The sequence below is a fragment of the Gymnodraco acuticeps genome, unplaced genomic scaffold (assembly GCF_902827175.1).
Source record: "Gymnodraco acuticeps unplaced genomic scaffold, fGymAcu1.1, whole genome shotgun sequence".
NCBI classification, from domain to species: Eukaryota; Metazoa; Chordata; class Actinopteri; order Perciformes; family Bathydraconidae; genus Gymnodraco; species Gymnodraco acuticeps.
In genome coordinates this window covers 421,385-433,093 of record NW_022989842.1, presented here as the reverse complement: position 1 = coordinate 433,093, position 11,709 = coordinate 421,385, and the positions used below count along the sequence as shown (strand labels likewise).

The following is an 11,709-nucleotide window of genomic DNA, read 5'->3' as shown; positions in this document are numbered from 1 at the left end:
TAAATAGCACACACGTATAGATTCCTGTCAGTTATGCCCAGGGTTTGATCTAACCTTAGCCAAATGTGTGATTTACCTTGTTTTACTACTGAGATCTGATGGCAAAGATCTCCTTTATACCACACCAAGATCCTCCCCGATGCTCTGCCCTGCGTATGTTTTTTGATTTTATAGAGGGCACCATGACTTCATTATAACCTGGAGGACAGTGAGTGAGCAGATCATTTTTACACCATGTTTCTGTTAATATAAGTAGATCAACATCTTTGATAGATTCTAAGAACTCTGGATTCTCACTCTTAACCTCAAAGGTTGAGGAGTGGAGTCCCTGAATATTCCAACAGCTTATATGAAAAGAACGCGTCTTTTTTTCAAAAACAAACAATCAAAATGAACCTGTATAGTGAGACAAATATATTTAAAAAACAACAACAACAAAAACAACTATTTTCACTAATATTACTATTGTACTGATTACTACGATAACATATACATGTAATGTCTTTGCTGGACAGAAGTCGGGTGTGCAGCATCATCCTGATGTCTCCCAGTTCAGAGGTAGCAGGGGGAGGGAGGGTGGCAGCAGGCTGGGCTACAACTGCAGCATAGCTCCGCTGCTGTAGGCGGGGAGGGAGACGAGGAGCAGCTGGTGCTGCATATCTCTGCTGCTGATGGTGTGCAGGGTGAGCTGGGTGAAAGTAGCCTCCTCTGGGTGTGTTGGGGGCGTGGGGCGTGGGGAGTGGGAGGTCCAGGCTGAGCTGTTGTGTCTCCTCACAGCAGGGGTGGTGATCCTGGGGTGGTGATGGGGAGGAAGCGGTCTGGGAGGGTCTATAAGGCCTCTAGAGGAGGGGGTGGGAGGGCTGCGTCCCAGGGCTGCATCTTTGAGGGTCTTTGCAAATATCCCCACCCTCTCTCTGTGTAGGTGGAGTCCATCATAGAGGTCCCAGGGGCCAATAGTTGAGAGGAGGGCCAGGTGGACATTTGGTAAGGTAGCATATCCTTTTCTGATCTCCATATTAATGTCATGAGGAGGGGTGTCTGTCCTAGGCAGCAGGGTGGAGACCATAATGCGGGTTTCCTCACTGCCTCAGCAGTGTCCCTACAGAGGGTGTGCAGGAGAAGAGAGATGAAGAGAGCAGGAGGGTCAGAGCAGGAGGAAGAGGAGGAGATGAAGAGACCAGGAGGGTCAGAGCAGGAGGAAGAGGAGGAGATGAAGAGACCAGGAGGGTCAGAGCAGGAGGAAGAGGAGGAGATGAAGAGACCAGGAGGGTCAGAGCGGGAGGAAGAGGAGGAGATGAAGAGACCAGGAGGGTCAGAGCGGGAGGAAGAGGAGGAGATGAAGAGACCAGGCGGGTCAGAGCAGGAGGAAGAGATGAAGAGACCAGGAGGGTCAGAGCAGGAGGAAGAGGAGGAGATGAAGAGACCAGGAGGGTCAGAGCAGGAGGAAGAGGAGGAGATGAAGAGACCAGGAGGGTCAGAGCAGGAGGAAGAGGAGGAGATGAAGAGACCAGGAGGGTCAGAGCGGGAGGAAGAGGAGGAGATGAAGTGACCAGGAGGGTCAGAGCAGGAGGAAGAGGAGGAGATGAAGAGACCAGGAGGGTCAGAGCAGGAGGAAGAGGAGGAGATGAAGAGACCAGGAGGGTCAGAGCAGGAGGAAGAGGAGGAGATGAAGAGACCAGGAGGGTCAGAGCAGGAGGAAGAGGAGGAGATGAAGACATTAGTGAAGAAGAAGACATGTATGTGAGGAAGATGAAGTGTCAGAAAGAGGGCCAGAGGCAGGGAGCAGGAGGAAGAGGAGACTCCAGCTGGACCACATGGGATGTTCTTATTCTCCGTACATATTCCATCACAGCAGCACAATCTAGCAGCTCTTAGTATTGACACATATTGAAATGTGTTGCTGCACAGCTCACCTTTAGCTCTCTGAGAGATGGGTGATGTCATGTGTGTACTTCATTATAACTAAGTACTTTGACTGTACTTACAGTAAGCAGAGTTCTAGGGTATCATGAGTACTTTCTGCTGTGTTATACTATATGTTAGTTTGTTGGTCTGAACACCTTATTTCTCTTGTGCATTAAGAACACTTGTTAGGCCATGATTTAACAATAAATAGGTTTTATATACAGTATGAAATACCACGTACTGTCGGCCCTCCCATGCCACCCTGACCTCTTGCCCCCCCTCTGCCCCCCATGTAACATGTTCTAGACCCCCCACTGTGCAGGTGTGAGGTGAGCCAGGTAACACGCTGCTGCTGCTCTGGCAGTGATAACTGGGAGCCTCTTGTTAGGAAGAGAACAGCCAACATGTCTGCAAACACTAACTCTGTCAGAAGTGTGCAGCTGTTAAAGCCACTGACAGCCGATCCAGCAGCGATCAGGAATCACACACGGAAGTCCTTTAACGTCACACTCCGAGGAAAGGACGTCTCATTGCTCTGAATACACATTTCCTTACTCCCTCTCTCTTCGTGTGGAGGAAAGGACACAAGTGAGGGAAGCATGGACTCAAGTTCAGAGACTTAGGGTGAACCTCATATCGTTTTCTTCCAAGCTAGAGTAGAAGTGATATTAACATTGTTTTCCGCTTCGTTCTGATGCCTTAGTTTTACCGGGAAGTGGGCAGGGCAGTCATTTCGCCCGGAAAGGACGCACTCATGTGATTGGTTTAAATGATGCAGACATCTGATTGGCTACAGAAACTCCCATCTTGAAAAAATGTATTTGTGAATCTAGCGGCGTCAGGGTGTCTCAGAAATCCACTCACAAAAGCCTTTTTTATAGAAATGTAACAACATCAAATATGTTATTGATGCACAACATTTAACACTTTAAAAGTCATATATTTGTGGATTTATATTGCATTTATTTAAAACAATAACTATTTGTGTGTGCATTGAAACATATCTGTGTGGATGGAGACATGTGTGTCTGCTGCCTCAGGAGTCCCCTGGGACCACCAGTCTGAAAGGACTCCTGCTTCAGCTCCAGCTCTCTCTGAGCCTCTGGTTCCAGCAGCAGGTTCTTTGGGTTCCACCAGAACAGCACCAAGACCTCCTGGACACGGCTCTGATCCGCTCAGCCGGGGCTCTTCGAGGCTCCTTCACCCAGAAGCTCCTTCAGAGCAGAGTCCCGCTCCTTTGGCTTTCATGTTTTAGTACTCATTTTCTGATGGGATTTTTGTTCTACGATCAGATTCTATTAGATAGGTGAGAAATAATAAAACCTTTTTTTAAAACATGAAGTTGAGTCCCTGAGCAGAAGGAGCAGAGGGTCTGCAGAGGAGGATGTGTTATTGAAGACACAAGGGAAGGGTTCACTAATGGAGACCACTTGCTAGAGGGTATCAGGTGTAGATGTGAGGGTACCTGCAGTCTGTGTTCTTATCAACATGTGTTCTGTTGTTCATCATCAACTCATGTTGGAACTGAGTCCAGTTTGAATCTGAAATATAGTTTCATCTCTTTGATGGTGTGTCTTTGACTTCTGTTTGATCTTCTGTCCTCTGCAGACTCTGTCAGGCTGCAGGGGGGGACTGGTCTGTGCTCAGGCAGACTGGAGGTGAAGTCTGACCCGTCTAACCCGTCTAACCCGTCCTGGTCCTCAGTGTGTGAGGCTGACTTTGACCAGCAGGATGCTCAGGTGGTCTGCCGGCAGCTGGGCTGTGGGGCTCCTTCAGTCCTCCAGGGGGCGCTCTATGGAGAAGGGGAGGCTCCAATGGGGACCAAAGAGTTCCAGTGTGGAGGCCATGAGTCTGCTCTCCTGGACTGTAGCTCAGCCTCAGAGAGAAGCACCTGCTCACCTGGCACAGCTGTTAGCCTCACCTGCTCAGGTAGAGAGGAGCTGTGATTGGTTCATTCTGTTCTCATCAAACTCACTTCATTCTCTCTCTGATCTCTCTCTTGTTTCTCTGCAGAGCCTGGTGGTGTTCAGCTGGTGGGAGGAGAGAGTCGCTGTGCAGGAGACCTGCATGTGGAACATCAGGGAGAATGGAGACTAGTGGGGAGCCGTTACTATGACTCTCTCTGGACCCTGAAGGCAGCAGAAGTCGTCTGCAGAGAGCTCGACTGTGGCTCTGCTGTTTCTGTGGGTTGGAGTAAGGAGTCCTCAGATAGACCTGTGTGGAGGATCAGACCTGACTGTGTTCAGTCTGGATCTGCTCTGAGGGAGTGTGCAGCACCATATTCCTCTCTCAACACCCTGAATCTCACCTGCTCAGGTAAGCCCATCAGTGACATTGTTTATGACATCATGATATATGATATTAAAGTAGCCTGTAGCCTTATCAACGTCTGCATGTAATCAACAACTGACTGCCTAAACAAATAAATAAAATAGCTTTTGAAAATGTGTGCATCTTAAAAGTGCTTAATTTTAGATAAATAAAATAAAGTGTAGCAGCAGCTTGAGTTTCCCTTTTTCTTTGTTAACCGTTTCACATCATGACTTAACAGTTTCAGACGATTATAGAACAATATCAGTCTTTACCCATCATAACAATTGAACAGTTTTAAAGTTTCTCTTTCTTTCCCTCTTATATTGCAGTCCCTCACTCACTTTGTTCTATTCAGTGCGAGAATTGAGCTGGAGCTTGTCCTGCCAGGAGTTTGTAAATCTGGGCTGAAATGGTGTCAGGGCCATTCTCATACAGGTGCTCATTGGTTAGCCTCGGTTAGCCTGCCCTGGAACGATATTTAGTTTTAATTTTGATCCTGGTCGACTGATCATATCGTGCTCTGAGACTGCTTATTTTTTGTGACCTCGGTTCTGACTTGAGAGGGAATGTTTGGTCAAACACTTTGGCCGAAGAAGCTAGCCGGTTCTTCCTGGCCGCCCGGCTATTCACCCCTGGGGTGCTGCATGCCACTACACGCAGCGGCACCTTCCCTGGTGGGGCCACGCCGCCTAGCAGAGGGCCGACGACATCGACTAGCGGCTGCCGGCTTACGGTTAGCGGCCGTCAACAACGGCTAACAGCTAACTAACTAGCAGCTAACCACGACAGCTAACGGCTGGCAACTACCGAAGGCTAACAACAACAGACTAGCTGATAACGGCTATCCACATCCATCGGTTGACATCCGACTGTTAACCCCTTTTTTTCCGGTGCTAGAGAGGAGGTTCGGCCAGACGGTCGACCTCGTGCGGATCCTCTCGCTATTCCACCTACCTGTTTTTGTTCGTGGACAGGACGACCCTTTTGAGCTTTTTCCGGTGCCTGAGAGGAGGTTCGACCAGCCGGTCGGCCTTGTGTGGACACTCTCGCTGTTTCACCACCTCGACGGCGGTTTCCGACGTCGCCCACGCTTTCGACAGCGCCTGGGTGGCGCACTTCTGGAACCTGCCTGGCCTCTCCTCTAACTGCGGCTCATGGTTCGCCTCGACTGCGGCTTCGGACGTCGCCCGCGCTTTCAACAGCGCCCATATGTGTTATTAACTGTATATATGGTGTGCCCTCCTTGCTTTTCTTTCTCTTGTCAACTTTGCACCTTCGATGCACCGCCTCCGACTCCTATCTCTCGGCACTACACGTCTGACATTTTGAGATGTTTTGGTTGTGGAGCGGCAGGACACCTGATCCGCGCGTGCCCGGAGAGGGCGGGTGTCCGTGCCATGCCGCCGGTGATGGGGTCCGCGCCCACGGCGGAGCCGCTGCCGGTCCCTATGTCCACGGCCGGGCCGCCGGTGCTGGGGTCATCGCCCAGAAGCCTTGCGGCCCGTCCACACAGCGGCGTGCGTTGAAGCTTGCCGGCGGGCGTGTCTGAAACTCGACCAACAACCAATCACATCTCTCGCCCCTGACACACAAGCAGCGGTTTGATTGGCTAGAGCTTGTACTGGCATATGATTAGATTGGCTGACGCTTCTGCCGAGGCTTCAAAAGTTGAACATTGCTCAACTTTTGCAGCGAGCCACCACAAGCAAAGCTCCGCTTCGCTTCCCACAATGTAGTTCGGCGGAAAATGACGTCACCCCATTCAAAGTGAATGGTGAAGCTTTCAACGCACGTCGCTGTGTGGACGGGCCGTGAGGGGAACCTGTCTTCAGCAGCCTAGAGAAGGCTCGGTTAAAGAAAATACTTCAGAGGATTAGAGAGGAAAATGCAAATAATGATGAATAAGTCAATTTTGTTTTGATTTGTTCTCTTTTTATTTTTCTTCAGCCAGGTTTTTGTTATGCAATTCTAATGTCATTATGAGTGACATACAGCTGGGCTCTTTAAAGACTGACGGTTCTCGAGGGGATGCTAAGAGAGCATCTTTGTTTGTGGTGGACTTTTTCTGGGACCGCATGCACTGGGTCCCTCAGAGCGTCCTGTTCTTGCCAAAGGAGGAGGGGGGACATGGCCTGGTTCACCTGGCAGGCAGAGGGGCGGCCTTCAGGCTCCGGTTCGTCCAGAGGTTCCTGACTGGACCTGCTGACCTGGTCTGGAGACCCGTAACTCGGGCCTTATTGGAGCGCTGTGGTGGGCTGGGTCTGGCTGAGTCGCTGTTCCTGATGGACCTGAAAGGATTACAATTGAACAATCTCTCGGGTTTCTATGAAGGTCTCTTCAAGGTGTGGGGCCTTCTCTACAACAGAGACTCTGTGAAGAGAGGATTCTCACGCTGGGCCGGGTGGTGGAGGTGTGTGGGACCCACCTGGACAACGCTGCAGGCCTGGCCTCACGTCTGAGCAGCCAGCTGCAGAGCTGCAGAGCTGGCACTGATCGCTGCTCACTGCAATGGACTGAAGTTCACAAATGACAATGACTCGTTTCCAGAGATCCTATGTTTTTTTCCTGATCTCAGTTGTGGGTTTTTTTGTGTGAAAGTTAAATAATGTAAATAAAGTTTAGCACCATGTCAAACAAAACGTTTATTATTTGGTGATAATGTTTGTTTTTGTGAATAAAGGTGGTTTCAAAAATAAAATCTCTCTCTCTCCAGATAAGCTGTTTCAGCCCAACATCTCTGTGTCCTCCTCCATGTACGGGGTCTCCGGGGCCCAGCAGCAGGGGTCCCAGGTGTTCAGAGGCTCCACCTTCACCATCAGTTGCTCCATCCAGCCTCAGTACCCAGGAGGCTCCTTCCTGCTCAGCTCCTCCACTCACAACTACACCCAGCCAGCTGTCAATCACTCTGCCCACTTCCTGTTCCCGGCTGCAGAGCCCGCCCACCAGGGAAGCTACAGCTGTGTTTATCACGTCTCTGCTTTTTCTCAGGACTTCTCCTCTGAGAGCCGTCTGCTCTCCGTCACCGTCACAGGTGAGCTGTTAGAGTTTACTGTAGGACAGAGCGTGATGCTCCCCAGGAGAACGCTGGTGAGCCCTGAACCCTTACATCACAAGTAGCTTTCCAGAGCAACATACAATAAGTGCAATGAACCGTGAAGACATGAATCCAGGACACACATTCTCTAGTCAGCTGTAGTTTACATTGGAGTATTGCCATGAGTACTGACTGTTCAACAGATACAGCTAGCAGCTTCTCCCTACAGTCCTACTGTCTGGTATGAACAGGAGAAAGGGTTGGGGTTGAATGAAGATCTTAAGAAGATGTAGTGTATTGTAATATAACAGTAGAGAGGAGTCTCCATGCTGAAGGGGGTTCAGGTCTCTGTGTGTTTGCTGACTCTTGATCTGATGCTTTCCAGGTGTTCCATCAGATCCAGAACCTTTTATCATCCGAGCCGTCGTCCTGCCGCTGACTCTGCTGCTGGTGACCGTTGGACTTTACTTCTACTGTAAGGTACGGAAACATGTTGTTGTTGTTCCACTGACTGAATGATGAGGTACTGAAACATGTTGTTGTTCCACCACTGACTGAATGATGAGGTACTGAAACATGTTGTGTCCACCACTGACTGAATGATGAGGTACTGAACATGTTGTTGTTCCATGACTGAATGATGAGGGAAGGGACTGAAACATGTTGTTGTTCCACTGACTGAATGATGAGGTTACTGAAACATGTTGTTGTTCCACTGACTGAATGATGAGGGACTGAAACATGTTGTTGTTCCACTGACTGAATGATGAGGGACTGAAACATGTTGTTGTTCCACTGACTGAATGATGAGGTACTGAAAACATGTTGTTGTTCACTGACTGAAGATGAGGTACTGAAACATGTTGTTGTTCCATGACTGAATGATGAGGGACTGAAACATGTTGTTGTTCCACTGACTGAAATGATAAGGTACTGAAACATGTTGTTGTTCCACTGACTGAATGATGATGGGACTGAAACATGTTGTTGTTCCACTGACTGAATGATGAGGGACTGAAACATGTTGCTGTTCCACCACTGACTGAATGATGAGGTACTGAAACATGTTGTTGTTCCACTGACTGAATGATGAGGGACTGAAACATGTTGCTGTTCCACTGACTGAATGATGAGGTACTGAAACATGTTGTTGTTCCACTGAATGAATGACTGAGGGACTGAAACATGTTGCTGTTCCACTGACTGAATGATGAGGGACTGAAACATGTTGTTGTTCCACTGACTGAATGATGAGGGACTGAAACATGTTGTTGTTCCACTGACTGAATGATGAGGTACTGAAACATGTTGTTGTTCCACTGACTGAATGATGAGGTACTGAAACATGTTGTTGTTCCACTGACTGAATGATAAGGTACTGAAACATGTTGTTGTTCCACTGACTGAATGATGAGGTACTGAAACATGTTGCTGTTCCACTGACTGAATGATGAGGGACTGAAACATGTTGTTGTTCCACTGACTGAATGATGAGGTACTGAAACATGTTGTTGTTCCACTGACTGAATGATGAGGGACTGAAACATGTTGTTGTTCCACTGACTGAATGATGAGGTACTGAAACATGTTGTTGTTCCACTGACTGAATGATAAGGTACTGAAACATGTTGTTGTTCCACTGACTGAATGATGAGGGACTGAAACATGTTGTTGTTCCACTGACTGAATGAAACAGTGTCTGTTATTGAACAGGAGTGATGCAGGAAGTCTTACTGTGTGCTGTCATGTCTCTCCAGGCCACCAGGGGGCGGAGGCCGAGCCGACAGGAGGACATTGAGCTGGATTATGATGACCTGGGTGTTCCTGCTGAAGAGGAAGGAGCTCAGGGAGCAGAGTAGCAGCTCCAAGGAGCTCCTCTCACACACAGGGGTTTATCAGCTCTTATAGCTTTTAACCAACGTTAGAAAATATAGCTTTTACTCTGAAAGTCACCAGCAATGTGTTAAGGCCTCATGTTTCCTGACTTCCTGTCAGCTCCAAGCCCATTGGTTCCCACTGAAGATGAAGATCTTTAAGATCACAAGTTAGTTTTATTTAGAAAAGTCAATGCAGTCGGTGCAGTTTGAAACCACAGACACACCAACCCAGGCCGCTCAGGAACAAAGTTGGCCAATTAATGCCATATGTTAATGTTCAAATATCCTCTAGAAACAGTGTTACATTACCCAATGTTTGAATCTAATGTAGTGATTCCTGAGATAACAGGAGGAGCGCGTTACAGCGCCACCTAGTGTTGGATTTGTAGACCTCGAGCACAACAAGTTTTTTTTATATTCAATCAACAAAAAAGACAAGTACAGTTTATAAAATGTTACGTTTTTCACAACAATTCATCTGATCAGCGAGATAAGATATTTGATCCCCTTGTTGGTCACATGGGTCATTTCAGCAGCAGGACCAGATTTAGCTGAACAATATACAAATAGGAATTGAACAAAAGTAAATAGTCCATGCACTTCTTATTTCAACAATGCTGATGTTTTATTGAAAAATGTGATTTCAGAAGAATTCAGCTTGATTTTGGTCTGAAGAGATTGTAAAAAAAAAAGCTTTTTTAGAGAAATCCGATTATATTTGTAATTTACCAAAATGTATAAGATTTTAACTTTTCTTTAATGTTCTTATTTCACATGTACTGAGCTCAGTTTGTAATCATTTTCAATCATTCAGTATTTTTCTTACGTTATATAATTTTTGATGGTATTTTCTGTATGTTCTAGCTGTTTTTAAGAACTCCACCTATTGGAGAGCATTCCCAAATTCATAAGATATTAAATACTAACGTAAAAATGAACATAATTTTGTAAGTCTCCTTTTTAAAAGGTAATGTGCTTTGTTATGTGGTCAAAAAATGTGCTTGTTTTTGTATTATTGAGGATTGAACTTATTTCATAAGATGATCAATAATATGTAATCATTACTTTTTGGACTTTTATGAAACATTTATTTAGAATTTCACTTTTTTCAAAGAATTCAGATTATTTTTGTGATTTAGGATTTTCCCAAATTCAGGAGACAAATTATTTTATACTTAAAATGTTAACATTGTCCGTAAACAAGTGTTGTGATTTTGGAACCGAGAAATGTCTTTGCTTCATAAGAATTTTGATTGATTTTGTTGTTTTTTGCATTTCTGAAGAATTTAGCTTTCGCCGATTAAGGTTTTTAGATGTGGCTTTTTTTAACAAATGTTGTATTTGAAGATTTTCCATGATTTTGCTTAAATCTTGCATCACAAATTCTACTTGATTTTATAATGAAGAGTTTTGACCCATTGTTTCCATGAGATTACGATGAAGCAAATCGTTTAAAATTCTGAACACAGCAGAATCCTCCAGAAATCATGACGATGTTCAACATCACTGTAATAAACGCTGTCATTTGCTATGTACCAAAAAAATAATAAAACTTCTTTAATAATCCATGAAACTCTGAGAGTGAGCTGATTTCAAAAGTGTTTCTCCTGGTTGGAACATGATGTGTTTGCTTTGTTTCTGTGTGAGAACTAAACCTCAAGGCTTTAGTTATAACAGCTTAGTATTGAAATCATCTCTGAGTCAAACAGGGCCGGCACTTGGCCTAGGCAGTGTAGGCGAATGCTAAGGAAATTGGGGGAAGAAAAATAATATGAATACTATTAACGATATTTGATAACAAAACAATTTCCAAATTTGGGATCAATAAAGTATATTATTATCCTATCTTAACAGAACTAGGCATACATAGCGTACAGTGCCCATAAACTATGGCAGGGGTCTGCAACCTTTTTGACCCAAAGATACATTTTGCCCCCTTTTCCACCCATTTATTTTGTCTGGAGCCGCAAAACATATTTGATAGCTTGATAGCCTATAACGTTGTATCGTTACATCATAGACAAAAACTACAGTTTTTTTGTATGTATTATTTATTACATTAAAGAAAACTGTTGACCTCTAATAATAAACAAATGACTCGTATAAGGAGAATAAAAAGAAATACACAGGCCTACTTTAAAATAACTTAAACACAGCACTTGGGGAGTCCTCTGCACATTTGAAGGAAATAAATACAATTACAATGGGCCCACTTTGAAATAAATTAAAACCTACACAGTGAAACAGCTCATGTCAGTTCAACTTGCAAATTAAAGTTTACCTGCTGCCTTGAAAAAGCAAATCAAGTCAACTTGAAGACAATCTTTGTTTCAACTCATTAATGCAAGTACATCTCGTTGATATGACTTAAAGGTTCTAGTTGTATTAACATTGTTTTTTAAGTTGATTTAACTTTAAACTTGGAGTTGAAACAAATACCAATCTGACATTATCAGAGCAAGGAAACCTTATTTACCTCCTAGTCAAATAAACTCACATTTCAGTCTTATTATAACTCACACTTTCAAGTTCTACATTTATACAACATCATTTCAAGTTAAGAAGATTGTAATAATATAT

At 45.3% G+C, this 11,709-nt stretch overlaps 1 protein-coding gene across 1 annotated transcript; it reads left to right on the top strand.

Annotated features, from left to right (window-relative positions):
* Window positions 1–1,067: 1,067 nt before the first annotated feature.
* On the top strand, window positions 1,068–10,697 carry LOC117559503 (scavenger receptor cysteine-rich type 1 protein M130-like). The gene is made up of 8 exons (XM_034236299.1): window positions 1,068–1,108; window positions 2,228–2,243; window positions 2,946–3,131; window positions 3,492–3,834; window positions 3,919–4,221; window positions 6,932–7,249; window positions 7,638–7,732; window positions 9,010–10,697. Exons 1-8 carry the CDS (start codon window positions 1,068–1,070, stop codon window positions 9,109–9,111), a joined length of 1,404 nt encoding a protein of 467 aa, XP_034092190.1. The 3' UTR covers window positions 9,112–10,697.
* Window positions 10,698–11,709: the final 1,012 nt, after the last annotated feature.

Excerpts from the sequence above, each read along its gene's own strand:
- LOC117559503 (XM_034236299.1), top strand. The coding sequence starts at position 1,068 with ATGCGGGTTTCCTCACTGCCTCAGCAGTGTCCCTACAGAGG. Across the intron at positions 3,835-3,918 it reads TGTTAGCCTCACCTGCTCAG|AGCCTGGTGGTGTTCAGCTG; the intron begins GTAGAGAGGAGC and ends GTTTCTCTGCAG. Across the intron at positions 7,733-9,009 it reads GACTTTACTTCTACTGTAAG|GCCACCAGGGGGCGGAGGCC; the intron begins GTACGGAAACAT and ends ATGTCTCTCCAG.